The sequence below is a fragment of the Drosophila guanche genome, unplaced genomic scaffold (genome assembly GCF_900245975.1).
Source record: "Drosophila guanche unplaced genomic scaffold, DGUA_6, whole genome shotgun sequence".
Lineage (NCBI taxonomy): Eukaryota > Metazoa > Arthropoda > Insecta > Diptera > Drosophilidae > Drosophila > Drosophila guanche.
In genome coordinates, this window is record NW_022995753.1 from 3,743,693 (window position 1) to 3,762,456 (window position 18,764).

The window sequence follows — 18,764 nt, forward strand, 5'->3', positions numbered from 1 at the left end:
AAAAAAAAACTAAAAAATTAGCAAACATTTTACATTGTTTTGAGCCTGGATTTGTTAGTGTTATAAAAGTAAACAAACAAACAAAAACAAACAGAAAACACAGACAAGAGAAACATGCACTGAGACAGAAACAGCAACAGAAACGTAGACAACAAACAAACACAGACAAGACAAACACAGGACACCACTCCACACCAGAGACAACAAATATAAAAGAAGCGACAAACAAAAAACCCAACAAACACAAACATTTACAACACTGACAGAAGCAACGCTCACAAAAAAAAGGACGCACAAAAACAGACAGTAAAACATTCAGAAAACACCTACAAAAACAGAGACAAAACGAAACAACAAACAAAACAAATACGAAACAAACAAAAACAAATACAAATACAACAACAACAACAACAACAACAACAACAAATAAATAACAACAAAGTCAATTATACAGAAAAGTCACTATTGTCTCTTTTTTTCTTCTCTTCCCTCTATATGACCGTGTTTAGGTGGCAGCACCGGTGGTGGCAGCCTACTCGGCGGCGTCATAGTGCCCGGCGGTAGTGGCAATCCTTCTAGTAATAGTAGTAGCAACAACCAACAACAACAACAACAACAAGTAGACCAACAACAATCATCACAACAACAACAACACCACCTCCTCCAACAACAACATCATTCCACACAACATAATCCACAACAACAACAGCAACAGCAACAACAGCACCTGCAACAACAACAGCAATTGAAACAAGAGCAACAACAACAACAACAACAGCAACAACAACAACAACAGCGCAATAGCAGCAGCGTTGGCAGCAGCAGCAAGCTACTCGCCCACGAAAGGGAAAGCCTCTCACGCTCCTCGCATGGCGGCGTCACTGATGGGCATGTGGGCACACCCTCGCCATCACCCCAGGCCTATCACAAGCGGGAGAGAGAGCGCGAGCGGGAGAGGGAGCGCGAGCGGGAGAGGGAGCGGGAGCGAGAACGATCGCTGGACCGTGAGCGGGACCTTGAGCCGCCGGGCACAGGATCGGGACCATCGTCACCGCCGCTGCCACCGCCGCAATCGCATCACTCACATTTCGGACAGCATCCGCTATCGCTGCTGCCCAGCCACCATCAGTTGCATGCCACGCACCACGAGCTGACAGCCGCCGCCCACCATGCCCATGCCCATGCGCATGCTGCCCATGCCCATGCCCTGGCTAGGGCGGGATCACCGCTCGAGCATCATCACTTGCTGCACCACCGACGCGCCTCGCTGTCTCCGTCGTCTGCCGCCGGCAGCAGCGGTGGCGGTCGCGGCTCGGCCGCCGGCGGGCCTGGGGGAAGTCTGCTGTCGTCCGTGAGGGCCAGCGATGTGGCACAGGCCAATCGGCTGCTGTTGCCCCTGCCGCTGAATGCGTGCCACCGATGCGATGTCTGCGGCAAGCTGCTGAGCACCAAGCTCACACTGAAGCGGCACAAGGAGCAACAGCATCTGCAGCCGCTGAACAACGCCGTCTGCAATCTGTGCCACAAGGTCTTCCGCACCCTCAACTCGCTGAACAACCACAAGAGCATCTACCACCGACGCCAGAAGAACCATCACTCGTACTTCCATCATGGCGCAGGCGTGGGCGGTGTCGGTGTCGGCCAGGCCGGTAGCCCGGGCAGCCGTCTCCATCAGTCCCTGAGCTCCCTGAGCGCTGCAGCGGCAGCGGCCAATAACAGCGTGTCAGTGGGTGGCGGCGGTGGCGGTGGTGCTGGTGGCAATGCGGTGGCAGCCGCCGCAGCTGCGGCCGCCGCTGCTGCCGAGCTTCTGCTTTCGCCCATTGTGGGTGCAGCGGCTGTGGCCGGGGGCACGGCCAGCTCAACGCTTCAGCTGGCGGCGGCGCACCAGCAGCAGCAGCAACAGTCGTCGCCGGGCATTGTCAAGCCGTGCATTGACTTCTTATAAGATCAGCATCAATTATTGCAGCAGCTGTTCCACGTTGCGCTCAACAACTCGGCAGCGGCTGCAGCGGCGGCGGCGGCAGCAGCAGCTGCTGCGGGACCACCGGGCACGGGTGCTTCCCCAGTCGGGGGCGGTGAGCCATACGGATCGGGATCTGGCAGCACACCAACCGTTGACCTCACGCAGTTGGACCACTCGGGCGGAGCCGGCGGTGGTGGCGGTGGTGCGGGCGGCTTTTCTGCAGCGGCAATGCAACTCCATCAGCAGCAGCAGCAGCAGCAGCAGCAGCAACAGCTCAGCCACCATCTGCCGCCCCATTTGTCGGCCCACCAGCAGCAGCATCACCATCAGCATCCGCATTCGCATCAGTTGTCCCACCAGCATCCGCATCAGTTGCCGCATCCGCATCCGCACACGCATCCCCCACACCCGCACCAGCACCAGCATCAGCATCAGAATCCCTATGAACGTATGAATTTATTAGATCAATAAGCGCGGCGCAGAAATATATGCTACAGAAAAATCAGTGGAGAGGAGAGGACACAACGAGAAGGATTGGGCACCTACACACACACACACACACACAGGCACACACACACACACGCACACACACCCAGCCACCACGCAAAAAGAGATGAAAGATGAGCAGAGGAAAGAAGAACCGACCGACCGACACGAAGAACTAGAAGGAGCAGAGCATTACAAAATGATAACCACCTTCTCCAGGATCATTCATTGATGATGATGATGCAGCAGCACAAGCGAGAATTTTGTAGAACTACTACTACTAACACTACCACGTACATATGTATTTCGGATCTCACATAGCGGAAAATTCAAAGACTTTTTCGGCAAGAACAAAAATACGAAAACAAAGAACAAAGAACAAGAAACGAGAGCGATAGCTATAGCGAGAGCGTGTAACGAGAGGAGAGAACAAAAACAAAAAGAAACAGAGAACGAGAACGAGAGAAAAACGAAAGGAAACAAAAACAAAAACATTTTTAGGCAAATGGAAAAACTGTGATTATTTACGACTTGATTATAAAGCAAGCAAAAACAAAAGTCTTTTATGATATATATACGCTATATACAATACATACGATACATCTAAAAGAAAGGAAAAAAAGGAAGAACGACGACACGGAGGAGGAACAAGCATATACAAAGAGTAGGAATCGCGCTGGAATCCTGGGGCAGGATAAAAACGTATAGATACATATACAATATAAGCATTTTTTTTTGTGTCGCATATCCCAAATTGGGATGCGAATAGAGAGGTTTGGATGGTCGTTAGAACTAGGCTAGGAGAAAGCATAAAGGAGAAAGGAGCAAACAAGGATACCTTTGGAGCACACACGGATTGAAGACTGTTAACCCACATCCACACACACACACACACACACAAACAAGCACACACACACACACACATGCACGCATTCATATTGAAGCACACGCAAACCCCCTGAGTATTACCCAACGAGGATCGTCAGACCGTCATCATCCTTCCACTCATTATCCAGAGATCCTGAGATCCAGAGTTACAGATGCGGATGCCACCCAAGGATCATCCAATCCCCATCCACCCATCAATGTGCAATGCGCCAAACATTCGATCCTTGACCACCCTCTACCAGCCCCGTAACCCCAAACAAAAACAAAAGAAACTTCTTCTCCGTACAACCATTCTTCTCAGTAGATCCACACACAAAAAGAAAAAGAAAACCACTAAAAACAAACTTTTTTTTTTGTTTTTTGTTATTTTTGTATGTATTATAGTAAGATATCAGAGATCTATATGTAATACAAGCAGCAAACATACATGCATAAATACATATGTGTAAATGTAGCAGCCACTAAAAATATTCATCAAATGAGTAGAAAAAAGGTCACTGAACCAGAAACAATATGAACTCTAGATCATAAGTAAAACTATATATGTACTATATATACAATATGTGTGTGTCATACGGTTTTTTTTTTGTATATGTCTACGAATACATTACCAATAGGTACGATATGATGTGTCTGCATATAGCTATAACTATACATATATAAATACGCATATGAATACGATATATGGATATGGATATGAATATGCATATTATATACCTACTAAGACTATGGACTCAGCAGCATAACGCATACCACAAGCATAAGGGGAAAACATTAATTTCATGAGGGAACATTTCCAGTGAGGAGAGGTGCAGTAACAGGAGCAGTAGTAGGACCAGGACCAGGACCAGGACCCGGACCAGGGTTAGGATGTAGGACAAGCAAACCGCTAAAGTTTATTTAGAGATCGAATCGGGGAGGGGGGCACTGTATATTTTTTGTCGTATGCTTTTAATCATTGGAGGAGGACTGACTAGGTTTTAGGCTGCCTTTAGCCCGATAAACAATATTCGGATATTGATAAATGCTTTACTTGATTAACGATTGGGCGACCACTGAAGCTGCACATCGATTTGGGGGCACTGTATATTTTGTTGTCGTAGGGTTTTGTTCATTGGAGCTGTTATCTCATGAGGACTGACTAGGTTTTAGACACCGTTGAGCCCGATTAAACAAAAACTAAACTAAACGATGAACGACTCTCATCGACTATCGATAAATGATTCGATTTACTTGATCAACTGATTACTTGAACAATACAATTGTTTTTGGGCCCTCAGTTAATCGATTTTTTTTTTATAAATATAAATATTAAATATATATTTTCCAATTGGCAGAATAATCAAAATTTAGCCCCTTTACTTTTGTCGCATTTTTGCATCCTTTTTACATTGATTTAAATGAGACTGATGATCCTTTGAAGTAGAACTTTAGAGAAAGGGCAAAACTAAGAACTACGGACTACACACAAACCGAGTGATCGAATAATCGGATATCTGATCGGATGGAAGGAGACCGAATCGGATCGCAAGGCGGGAAAGGCCTTATTATTTAAGAGCGTGCAATTTTCATACCGTGGTCAATAGCGTTAGGGAAAGGATATGGGGAGATGTGGGGGGGACTTTAGGTAATAGAGGAAGGAGCTGTAGCTGTAGCCTTTTAGTTAAAAGTAAAAGCCACAGGCCGAACGAAGTTGATGTATCTTTACATACAGAGAGGAGGATCAAGGATCGAGTAACGTGGAACGTGGAACGTGGAACGACGTTGTGTGCGAGTATAGTCGAATTTTATTTTTTATATAAACTTATTTTTGATTACCACCTAGTGTACGTACCCCCACACCCCTCCTAGCAACCCCACAGCTCTGTTCGCAGGGGGGATGTGTGGCGGCAAAGCAAATATATATTTATGTATATTTCCAATAATTTTTATATTTTTGGCAAGCGAAAAAGAAAAAGTCTGAAAAACGTTTACTCAGTTACGTGTTTTGATACCAAATTGATTGATTTATTAAGCTTATGCAAATACGAGTATACTTAATGTACTACTACCACATATACACAACAAACAACTATATCTATATCTGTATCTAATTTTAAGACAACCCGAAACCCAACACCCAACACCCTTGATTTGTTATGCCCCCAGCCCACCCCTCCCATACACGGAGAGTACCCGAGGAGGATCTCCATATGCAATGCCATATCTACCAATATATTTGTTATTTACACGAGTAAACAGCTTCCTTGTACTACAACTACAACTACAACTACTACTACTACTACTAAACGGGGAGTCTGGCCTTAGCCGGCTCATCCTCGGACCTCTGCAATGTCACATCGTTTTTTTTATTACGTTCAATAAATGGAAATGTAAATGTAAATTGTAAAACACAGCAGTATGAATACTATGAATAGCAGCAGCTGCGCACTTTAAATGTTGTTTGTGTGTACATTTGATGTAAACCAAAAAAAAAAACGTCATCAGATACTTTCTCAGATACTCAGACAGACACAGACCCAGAGACCCAGACAAACAGAATCGAACAGGATAAACCTAAAACTAAGCTGAGAAATGATTAAACTAACCGTAAACCATTTAACTACAAATAGCATATTGATTACTCCCCCAGATAGCAAACAGTAAGAGATCGAACGATATGATCGATAGCAAGCAGTAAGAAATCGATAAACGATAAACGATAAACCAAATACCAAATACCGAATACCGAATACCGAACAAGATAAAAACAAACACAGATTACCCGAATAAGCCGAATAGTTGATCCGTTTCAATGTATTTACTAAATATGTATATGAGTACTTTTGTTTGCCATTAACCCTCTTCACCCATCCACCACACCCCTCACTCCACTCAGCCCCTTGGCAGTTATATAAGCATACTCAAATACCGTATTATCCAATGAACCATTAGCTCCAAGCCACATAAAAGCTTACAATTACAAAATACAATTACAATTACAATACGCGAATATATAAGAAATAAACTCAAAACTACAGTAACTACCAGATACAAGATACAAGATACAAGATACAAGTACCGTGCAGTACCGTACAGTAAATACATAGTAAACAGTAACTACCTATTCATGGATAGAAATAAATACATACAAGCATACTACAAACGTCGAATCAAATAGCAAATCGGAGGATGCCAACAACCAAACAACCAACCCAACAATTGGAATAAACATAGAAATAGAACCGTTTGGAATGAAACACCGTTCCGTTCCGTTCCGTTTCGTTCCGTTTCGTTGCGTTGCGGGCCAGATAGAATCAAAAACCCAGTTCTCCAATACAGAACCCAATACTTATAGAGCTAGTAATAATTCCATTAACAATACCAAATACCCATTACAATATCCCCCTTCCCGTAACAATACCACATTTCGAATCAAATCGAATCATTCTTCTGCAAATGCAAAACAGTAAAACAATTCAGTTTTTTGACCCCCCTCTTAGATTGGTAAGAAAAATGTACATTTCGTGTCTCCTGTACGTACACAGCTCTGTATATAAGCACACAGTCTGCGCTAATAGGCAACGCACACTTGCATACATCCAAGTAGCAAACGAGAACAAAAAAACGTTTAAATAATTACTAATTTATATTCATGTAAATGTCGACTAGACACAACTCTAAGCAAAAGCAAAACCAAACACACCAAAAATCCAACTGAAAACAGAAACAGAAGGAAAACCCCCATTTATTTCGTAAAACAAATTCATAAAATCGTAAGGAAAGTTTTATTAAGATCAAAACTATGCAAGATGGAAGCACACACAGACACACACACAACTGACACACCCACACCCTCAAACAACTAAGAAGAATATGAAAAATATTTTCATAATTTAAAAAAAAGGAAAAACGAAAAAACAAAAAAAAGAACAAACCGATATCGTGTTATTATTTAAATAAATAGAATGTATATAAGTGAACAACTGTACGTGCTGACGATTTCTTTCTTTGTCTTTGCCCTCTGTCCTCTGACCTCTGTCTTTGACCCATTGACCCAAGCAACCACCCAGCCCCCTCCCCCCCTTTAACCCGTCTCTTTTGGGGTTGCCTCCGCCCGGGGAGTGTCGCTGTCTTTGGATCTTGTATCAGCTGTGGTGTGGCCATCGAATTTGGTTATAAAGGTTTATGGTAGATATCTCATCACATTACATCATGTCAACACCCTTCCAGAAATCCCCTCCCTAGCTGCTGTTTGGCGTCTTCGATATCTGTTCTACGAGGGTTGTTTTGTTGAGTCCCATTTGCTACCTCCTTACACACGATCGCTGCATTCACCCCACCCCCAACACCCACAGGCCTGCCTCAGTTCCCAACCCAAAACACTCCCAGCACCAAGCTCCAACCCCATGCGGTAACTGATAACCGATAACCGATAACCGTAACCGATAACCGTAACTGTTAACTGTTAAGTCGATAACACCCAGCCGCCAGTTATGTGTGTGTGTGTGCGCCGCCACCGCCTACCTGCATCTGCTCCTGTGTGCGCGGCATCGAATCGTATGATGCCCGCGTGCCAGGTGCCAGGTGCCAGGTTCCAGGTGCTAGGTCCCATGCGCCCCATGCACATCGACTGTGTTGGTTATTTTGTGTACCTTTATAATTACTATTTTTTTCCGTTATGTATGTACATGTAATGTTATTTGTTAATGTCCCTTTGCCATCATCATATGCCAAGACACACAGACATATGCAGTTTTTGTTACCGCCGCCGCCCAACCCCGACCCACTCTGTTTTTGGTACTCCACACTCCGCGCACTTGCGGATGACGAAATACCAACATATTTACGTATATGTGAACTGCATTCCATGCAGAACGCACACACACACACACACACACACACACACAACCCATTCAACATTTTAGCAGTAAGAATAAATAGAATGAGTATACGAGAACCAAACGAAACTCAAAAATGAAAAGTAAAATAGCGTAAACAAAACTTGTAGAAACCAAAAACAAAAACAAAAAAAACCATTTGAAGAACTCTACTAGTACAAAAATACCAAATACCAACCAAAATGCAAAAATCCACAACCAATTTACAGGAAATTCGCCCAAGAAACTCTTCTCATGTCAGCTGTGCGGTAAGCTCCTCTGCTCGAAAGCCTCCCTCAAGCGCCACATTGCCGACAAGCACGCCGTGCGCCAAGAGGAATATCGTTGTGCCATCTGCGAGCGGGTTTATTGCTCGCGCAACTCGCTCATGACGCACATTTATACCTATCACAAGTCGCGACCTGGTGAAATGGAAATGAAGGACATCAAGCTCTATAATCAATTCAATTCGTCAATCTGAGATTTAACAACATTGCCGGGCACGGCCAACAGCCAGGTGCCACAGCAAATAACAGCAAAGAAAGCAAACATAAATACAACCACGAATACGAATACGAATACGAACATGACAATGACACCGACTTTAAATGCAACTGCAACTACAACTGCAACTGACATGACAGCCCATGATCCTGGCTTAGGTTTAGGTGGGGCCTATCCCAAGCGACTCAATGACCAGTACCAGCTGCTCATACAGCAGCGACAAATCATGACACTCTACGACTACTATCTGTATCAGCGATCCGAGACGATCAGCGGTAATGGCAGTAGTCACGGGGGCACTTCCATTGCCACCTCGAGCATCTAGATCTAGAATCCCAACTCAAACTGCAACTCAAAACTAAAACTAATTAACTTAAAGCAATGCCATTTGTAGTGATATATATACAGAACATACAAATATACATACATAACTTACAAGCCTATTATACAAGACGAACAAAGAAGAAACGAAACCGTATTATACATATGTAGAGAGAGAGAGAGAGAGAGAGAGAGAGAGATGCCCTACAAAAAAACGATGACATATATGAATATGAGAGGAAAATACACGTGAGAGCGGAAAAGAAAAAGAATATAGATTAAACGCATATTAACGAACAAAAAAAGACATTAGACATTAAGTTTAGGTGTAGGAAATGAAATTATTTGGAGCACTTTTAGGACACAGTTGTAGAACTTTAGATTAGAACTTCATGTACATCGATGATCGCGACCTAAACGTAGTAGACTTGCTGACTTTTTCACAACTCATGCCTATGGACCATTATGAAAATGATAAACATTTGATGACATATGTTTATACACTCTGTGGCCTTCTTTATACCTTATACCTCATACAACGTACTCGTAGTCAATTTTACAATTAGAGCTCGGTTTTATTTTGTTTTTTTTTTGCACAAGTTGCCTTTCTAAATACTGAATACTGAACGTAACTACGTAATTTCCTTATTAGACCTTGGACAAAACAAAATACAAAAAACATAAACAGAAACAGAAACAGAAACAGAGAACGTGCTTTCTTCCACACATATACATTTATAAAGCAAAAGAAATATATCTATACATATATATATATAATTCGAAGACATATAATTAATAAATAAATTAATTAAATAAAACACACACACACATAATAATCATAAATGTAAGTCCCAGTTTGCCGGTCGATCTTGTGCTTAGTGCTATAAATGTTGCTGTAACAACGTCGTGGCGTGGCGTGGCGTGGCGTGGCAGGGCAGGGCATGGCATGGTTTTGGCTCATCGGCAACAACAACAACAACAACATCAACATCAACAACAACATCAACAACAACAACAGCTACAACAACAAAACACAATTTTGTCGAGTGAAGCGTGAGATCAAGAGAGCCAAGAAATCAAAAATACAGCCTACACCCCACCCAAGAGTCTTGCCCAAACAAAAAAATAAACCATCGGAAAGATGTGAGAGAGCTGATATTCGAGCCAAGCCACCAACACAGCGCCACAGCTGCTGCAACTTTAACACGGTAGTTGGGGGTACTCGGTACTCGCTACACGCTACCAGCTAACCGCTACTCGTTAGTCAGTCAAAGTACAAGATCACGCGCTTGCTAAAGGTTAGCCCAACATCTTAAACTACATTGGTAGTCAAAATATCCAAAATAAACAAAAACGAGAAGATACGTAGTTAGTAACATTACAGCATTCTATCTTCCTTCTCTCATGGCCTATCGCTCTAACACGCAATCTATTCCTTCACTCTCTCTCCTATCTCTCTCTCAGCAGTCTGCTCTCTATTGCTCATTCTCACTCTCACTGCAACTCTACCTCCATCTATCTCTTGCTATAGTCTTTCCTCTGGCTCATTCTCTCTCTCTATCCTTTTCCAACGTGCCTCACAAACACACACTAACTATCCATCAATCGATATTTGTATCTTGAACTTGAGACAACTGCGATATCGATGTCTACTGTAAAAAGTGCCTTCTCTACTATATACAAACTAGATAATCAGAACTATTATATGCAGCTAGTCAGCATTGCCAGCCTTGGCCAACGCAAGTACTATCTTATCACCTTGTCTCTCTACCGCCGCTTTGGCCCTTCACATACCTAATTACTTGTATGTATACTATATAAATATAACATAACCTTTGCCTGCTCACGCGCTCCGAAACTCGTCTCGCCTCTCGCCACTACTCGCCTCTACTCGCTCTCACTCTGTACTAGACTCGCTGTAGTTATAGACCCACTACTACTACTACTACCACAACTACTACTCATGTACAAAAGAATACATCTGCGACCTGTAAGTACGACCCACACACTAGCTACTGTAGTCGCTCTCTCGCTCTCGCTCTCCTCACTCTCTCTCGCTCTCCTAATCGCTAACATTAACACTACCTCCTGTAAAGCTGATAGATGAACCAAAGTAAAGGATGTAGAGCACCTAAAACATTGATCTGTTCGCTCTGTCTATCCATCTATCGCTTCTCTTTTCCTCTATATCTGCAGCTATACTAATCGCCAGCTATATTAACTATTACAGCAACACAAAGACAAATGCAACGAGTATGAAAACTTGTGATTATTGTTTGATTTGTACACTCGTTGGTGGATCCGGGTACTGTACTCTTAAGTCAAGGGTGTTGCAGGAGATGGGACTTCTGTCATACCCTACACCAATACCCCACACACACACCAACTACCCTTTAGAAGTCCATTCTCTCTTTCCTCTGTACCTTTGATCTTCTGATCGATCATGTTCGATCCTCTGTTCCTCTGTTCACTCAGCGTTGACCTTAGCATCTGCGTTTCCAGTACTTGTATTGTTGTTTCTTTCTCTGTATCTCTACCTCTACGCTACTCTCTCTCTCTCTCTTTGTCATCGCCTACCTACTGTTCCCGCTCTGATGCAACTGTACAAAATAAGCAAGAGTACCACCCACCCACATACATCTTTATAAAGAATATCTTTATGAAATTTAAATATAAATATATAGAAAAACCGTTAATAATGGATCAAACCCAAAGCCGCTACAACTACTATTATATATATATTATCTATTGAAACAAGACTACTCAAAATATTTCACTTTTCGTTTTGGTAAGTTTGCGTGGTAGGGACCCGACAACCAAATCAAATACAAATAAAAATCCAATCAAATAGAGTCTCATCACGCTTCCTCCGTGCTCGATCCGTGATCCGTGATCCGTGATGCGTGATCGTAGCTGCTGCCCGATAACTTTACTACTTGCAAATCATTATTTACAAATTAACTTACCTTTAGCTTTACCTTTCGTTCTGTTACATTATTCTTCTTATTTCGTTACAAAAAAGAAAAGCAAAAACAAAACTGAACAAAACCGAAACCAAATCCAAAACAAACGAAACCAAAACCAAATCAAATGACACAATCTGAACTTCATATTCGAAATGCGATTATCAGTCTAAATGTAGTGTAATTTGTAATTTGTAATTTGTAATTTATAATTGTTTGTTGCTTTAATTTTGTTTTCGATTTTGCTCACGCTGCATGCTACTCGCTACTCGCTACTCGCTACTTGTTACTCGCTTTGCTTGCGTGGTTGTGGCCTGCATGTGTGACGATTATTTGCTTACTTATCGTACATTTTCAGTTCGTGTCCATATACACCCACACACACACACACACACACTAACTCATACCCACACATACATGCTCTTATATATAATTGTACATATGCATGTGCAGACTGTTTATTGCATTGGTTTGTAGTAGTGTAACTTGTTCGTATCGTATGTACCATGTATATAAAATCTAGTCTAGTTTCCCCGTATTTACAGTAGAACACACACACATAAACACAACCGCCAACACACACACAAAACACATGTGTAAAGTGTACAGATCAGTCGGAAAATATATATATATATTTTTTATACCAATCCCAGAGCGCTGTCAGGGCCAGTTGGCGCTTCCAGCGAATATGAATTGCATGCGAATACGCTGAACGCCGCCTGGTCATGGCAGTGTTTCGGGGATGTATCTCTAATAGGAAAGACGCAGTCTAGCAAATATTCTAACGTAGAACAACTCCACCTACTCCTACGCATCTACATCAATTTAACAATAAGCTCCAAGTTATGCTCGACAAAAAAAAATAGAAACGTTTCAAAATTAATTCCCCCTCAAAAGCAAAATCAAGCCGTTTCCGTTCTGTATATTCGCTCGCGATTTACTTAGTTGGAATCATCATTCGGATTAGCGTTTCGTAGTGGCAAAAACTTTGCAATTTTGAACCGATTTACACGCATTATATATATATAGATCGATACATACTATAACGCTTTATCCTGTACCTCTTTCTGCTAGCAAAAAAAAAACAAACTCAAATTCAAATCAGGAATTATTTAGTACTACAAATAGAGCATTAAAGCATTTTACCCTCTATCTCTCTCTCTCTCTCACTCTCTCTCTCTCTCCTCTCTCTCTCTCTCTCTCTCGTACCGTATTTTATTTTAAACCTCTTCCATCTCCCCTATACCTCCAGCTACCCATCCCTGTCGAACCCGGCCAGGGGGAGACGAACCAAAATGACAAAAAACAAATCTCTCTACCATGTATTTTCACATTTTTTAACTTTTGCACTTTTAGTTTCATATTTTCTGAACCAACCACAAAACAGCAATATAAATCTTAAACCCAAATCTATAGCAAAAGCAAAACTTCTTCAGACTTTAGAACAATTTAATCCAAATCAAGTCCAATCCAATGCGATTCGAGCCAAGACAAAAGCCCAACTAACTGAACTCTTTTTTGTCTCCTGTGCAGGACCGCACAGTATCAATCGATCCGCAGCTACCTCGCCAACAAGTTCTACCTCATCGCCGCCATCGCCACCCACGGCGCTGACATCGCCCACCAGTTCGCTGAATGGCAGCCTGGCCGCAGCCGTCTACAATCTTCACAGTCATGGCCATGTCCTGGGTCATGCCACGTCGCCCCCGCGTCCCGGCAGTGTGGGCAGCAGCATTGGCAGCAATATTTGCTCATCCACCTCCATGGGTGGCAGCCTCAATGGCGGCAACAGCAGCGGCAACAACAACAACAACAGCAGCAGCAACAGCAGCGGCGGCAACAACAACAGCGGCAACAACAACAACAACAACAACAACAATGGTAGTCCCGGTAATCAAACGAATTCGTCAAATGTTGGCGGCCAATCGCAGGCCGGAGCACCGCAAGTGCCGCTGCGCATGCCCCCACCGACAAGCGGTGGCATCAACGAGCCACAAGAGTGCCCCTACTGCAGGCGCACCTTCTCGTGCTACTACTCGCTGAAGCGCCACTTCCAGGACAAGCACGAGCAGTCGGACACGCTGTATGTGTGCGAGTTCTGCCATCGTCGCTACCGCACCAAGAACTCGCTGACGACGCACAAGAGCCTGCAGCATCGCGGCTCGAGCGGCATGCTCAAGCGACTGCTCAAGACATCGGCCATCAAGCATGGCCTGGTGGGGCATGGCCATGGGCACGGACATCATCCGCATCCACTGCCCCACCATCATGCGCTGTCGCACTCAAGGACGAGCCTGTTTGACTTCACCAGCGAAATGGGCCAGCCGCCGCCGGGCATCCAATAGGAGCTAAGTTGGAATGCAATTTTTTAGAGAATCAGTCTGTCTGCCAATGTCGGTGGCAGTGCCAGCAGCAGAAGCAGCAGCAGCAGCAGCCTAAGACCAGCTACAAATACTTTGCCCATTGTTTTCGCACTGGAAGAGGGGTCAGTGCGTCCCCTTTTCCGCCTGCACTAGATCTTAGTTAATATGTCTATTAATTATTAATTATTAATTATTAATTATTATGCGTATGTATCTCTAAGCTTAGGCATACTTTGGCGTCAACTGTTTTATTATTATTATCAAATTATGTTACATAAATATTAAAATTATTATTATTCTAATTATCGCCAACACATACATACACACCCAGCCCTCACCCATATCTAAGTTTTTTTTTCGTAGATTTAGTAGTTCTTTGGGCTGCTCTCAAAAAACAAAAAACAAAAAACAAAAACAAAAACCTACTTAGTAGTTTGAAGCAACGACCAGACATCGCTGCTTCGTGTGCAATACCTCAAGAATCGTGTAAATAATTTCGATGATAACAAACAAAAACAAAAAACAAATAACAAATAACCAATACCTCTGAAAGCTGCACAAAGCGAACGACGAACACAGGCGTATAGTTTTGAAGGAATACTTATTAGAATTAGAGTTATGTTCAAACAAACAAATGGGAAGAGAACGAAGGACTATAACACACACACACAAAAACACAAGCAAGCAAAACATGCCTATACTAGATACATACATACAAACCTACACACATATACAATGCACTCATATTTTAAGCGGAAGCGGAAGCGGAAGCGGAAGCATCAAAGCGGAAGCGGAAGTGTTAGCGGAAGCGGAAGTGTTTGCTGTTTGAGGTGATGGCGCCTGTGGCTAAGTTTGTGACGAGCTAAGGACTGACGAGCTGGCAGCAAAATACCACGGCACATATCACGACCATTGAATTTGAATCTGCAACTGCAACTGCAACTAAAATCGAAACTGAATCTGAAAACCCATCTGCGTGCCAGCCTCAGTCTTCGTCTCTGTCTCAACTCTAGCTTTGGGCCCGTATCCCATCCAAAAGTGCAAAAAAAAACACAACAAAACACACACACATACACACCCACAAAAGTTTATACCTAGATACAAATAACAGACACATGCAAAATGTCTTCTATCGTTTTTTTTTTGTTCATAGTTTTACAAAAGCTTTTAGTTTATTTAGCAACTGCTGCGACTCTAGCTACAACCCACACCCAGTGCATTCTCTAAAAAAAGGAAACAAAAACAAAAACAAAAACAAAGTCAAATTCCAATTAAAACAACAACAAAAATACCCTCAGATCGGCGGCAGGCAGACCCCTAGATATTAAGAACAAATGATACGATGATGATGATGATGTGTGTATTTTTTTTTTCGTCAACAAATGACCTAATTGTAAATGTAGAACTTAAGTTTAAAGTTACAATTAATGCAAATCTAATGTTAAACATGAAAAATCAGGCAGAAAGGAAGAAGCGTAACAAACAAAAAACACAAAACAAAACACATAAAACATAAAACAAATACAAAACAGAAGTAAAACGTTATCAGGGATAAAATATCAAGTATGTAGTAGCGAAAGTACGTTTTTTTTCTACTTATACAATATATATATATATATATATATATACATATATATATACACACATACATATATACGACGAATAAAGTAACAGAAATTCAAATCATTTTTTTGATATATATACCTGCACATATACACATGCATATGTGTGTGTGTGTGTGTGCGTGTGTGTATATGCGTACGAGTTAAGCAAAGAGAAACAATTATAATAAAGTTTATGTATACATGTATATACCATATACTAACTACCATATATACCTACCATATGTATACATAAATACATACATACATATATGTATGTATATGTATACACCCACACTGGCGTACACTATGACGTGTGTACACGTACAGGAGAGAGCTGTAAGAATTTTTTGCAATTTTGAGGATTAAAACAAAACGTAGCCGCAAAGTAACTCAGTGATTTTTCACCAGCGAAGTACAAATGTTCTGAAATTAAAATTAAATAAAACAAAGTGTAAAGTGAAGAGAGGAAACAAGTCAAATATCAGCGTGAAAACAAACAAAAATATAAAGATGTCAATCAAAACAATAAACTGCCAACAGGCAGTAGTGCCAGTTAATGTCAGTCAGAGGTAATCACAAAAATAAGAGCAACATCCGTGAACTGTTTGCACTGCCGACTTTTTATTGCATACTAAGCATACCATATACAGAAAGACCAAGACCAAGAACCCAACAACTATTTACAAAGATCTACATAGCACTTAGAGCTATTCTACATAGAAACCTCAATCGAGTAAGATCAGAAATAAAGCAAACTTACACTCAACACCCAATATGCGCCAAAACATACACACAAAGTACGAACGTACAGATGTACAGGTACATATATGTATCTGTTGAACGTCTCAGGAATTTCATACATAAAACAAATTATGTATAAACCAAACCAATACCAACTACAATTACAATAACCCCCCAGTTATGCATTCGAGACTTTCACACTGCTCGAAATTGTCATGGGGCAGGCATATCATCATTTAAGGCAGAGTTTAACTAAATGGGCATTAACAAATACCAAGTACCACATGTAAGCCGTTGCCATTGCCGTTGCAGCAGTGTTAATAGCAGAAAGAAAAGAAAGAAACAAAAATGTTGGCGAAAGTATAGGCGGAGTTATTAGTATTCTTTGTGCCATGCTAATCAGACATACAGAAACACACACAAAACAGGAATATCAAGATAGGAATCTCCTGTTCAAATAAAGTTCCATCCAGGTTGAAGTACGTATCCAAGTTCTCTGAAGCAGCAAGCAGGCATCATGCGCATTGTACATCTGATGTAAGCGTTTTCGTAGTCTTAATTAATTTATTCAAAAAACCTAACAGATACTTTTAAGTGGTCGCATAGGGAAGTGGGAATCAAATCAGATGAATGGATGGCAGGGCACCGGGGACCCATGGTTTTTTGTCTTTCCTTTATTTACACAACATCAAAATATTTATATCTAATCCTTCCCCCCCCCCCCCTTTTTTTTTGTATATTTAGTTTATAGTTTTAACCCCGTATGACATACATATAATATAATATAATATTAAATATTTGCTTATTCTGGACTATTTTATTCATACGAAATTTAAATTTATTTAACTTTATTTTTGGAAAGTAAAACGAATATGAAAAAAGAGAGAAAGCAAAAACAAAACGAAAAATAATGCAAATGCAACAAAAACTGTGATTTATGACATCTTTTTGACAAAGTAACATTTTGACATTTTCTTTGTACGAAATTCCATTTTGGCTGTTCTTATTTTGTTAATTATGTTTATTAAAAACTGAGAAGAAACACGAAATTAATCTCACAAAATTTATGTTTAGGTAATTCTATTTAAAAAAACAAAAAAACAAAGCTGTGAATGCGAACTTTTGTATTATTTTTTGTGACCTTTCTACATATACTATACAACAAACATGTTTATGTACTGAAACTAAACCTATTCAAAATTTATATTGTTTTGGCATATTTTACACCACAATAAAACAGATTTTATCAAGCAAAAAAAAAAACAAAAAACAAAAAACAAAAGAAAAATGTATGGGTGCATTTGTATCAACGATACTGATACTCTTCATTAAGATACACCGTTTCATAGTCACATTTATCATTTCGTTTATATTATTTCGTTTCCTGCAGAAGCTCAAGCCCCGACCAGCCATAACCATAGCCCACCCAGATGTCGTTGGGTGATGGATCTCATCATCTTGTTGTAACAGAACCAGAAGAAACCCCAAGTAGAAGTAGTAGAAACAGACAAACAATTTCTTCCTTTAGCATGGCCAAAATAAGTTAAAGATGATGCGCCTATTCGTACCATTAATAAGCAGATTTTGAATCATATTAATGTAGCATATAGCTGTAAAGTTCGTTTAAACATACATTCTTAGAGATATAAATAGATGTAAAGTATATACTCTTACAGTCATACCACACATAGAGTATATACAGTGAAGCACTTTCCTTTCCCCAGCACTAGCAGCTAACCATGTCGAGGGTGAAGTGAAGGTGAAGGTAAACAGATAGTACCATAGACTCCGGCCACGATTATTCAATGTATCTTTTTTTTGGGACTCTATTAGCAGGCTACACTGTCCGGTGTACGGGTCTGTTTGTATCTGCTCAACCATGCAAAAGAAATCATGAGAATAGCGTTTATGTAATGGGTATATTATTAATCAAATATTGAGGAAAAGCGTAACAAATTGATGACGAAAATGCAACGCATATCACAAAACGACAAAAAACCAAACAAAACATTAAACAAAATTAAAAGAAAACAAAAGAAAGTAAATACAAAATTCGAATACGAAACGATGTG

The 18,764-nt window shown here is 41.2% G+C and overlaps 1 protein-coding gene across 3 annotated transcripts in view; it reads left to right on the forward strand.

Moving 5' to 3' along the window:
* The window catches only part of LOC117588625 (broad-complex core protein), a 47,593-nt gene extending 31,780 nt beyond the window's left edge, over positions 1–15,813 (forward strand). The window contains exon 8 of one of the 3 annotated variants that reach the window (XM_034280045.1): positions 510–5,728. In XM_034280045.1, coding sequence (XP_034135936.1) covers positions 510–1,945 — 1,436 coding nt within the window. In that variant the 3' untranslated portion in view covers positions 1,946–5,728. Of the gene's footprint in view, positions 1–509; positions 5,729–8,426; positions 8,700–13,517 lie in introns of those variants that run through there. The other 2 variants (XM_034280047.1, XM_034280049.1) reach the window with 2 other exon arrangements.
* The last annotated feature ends 2,951 nt before the right edge of the window (positions 15,814–18,764 follow it).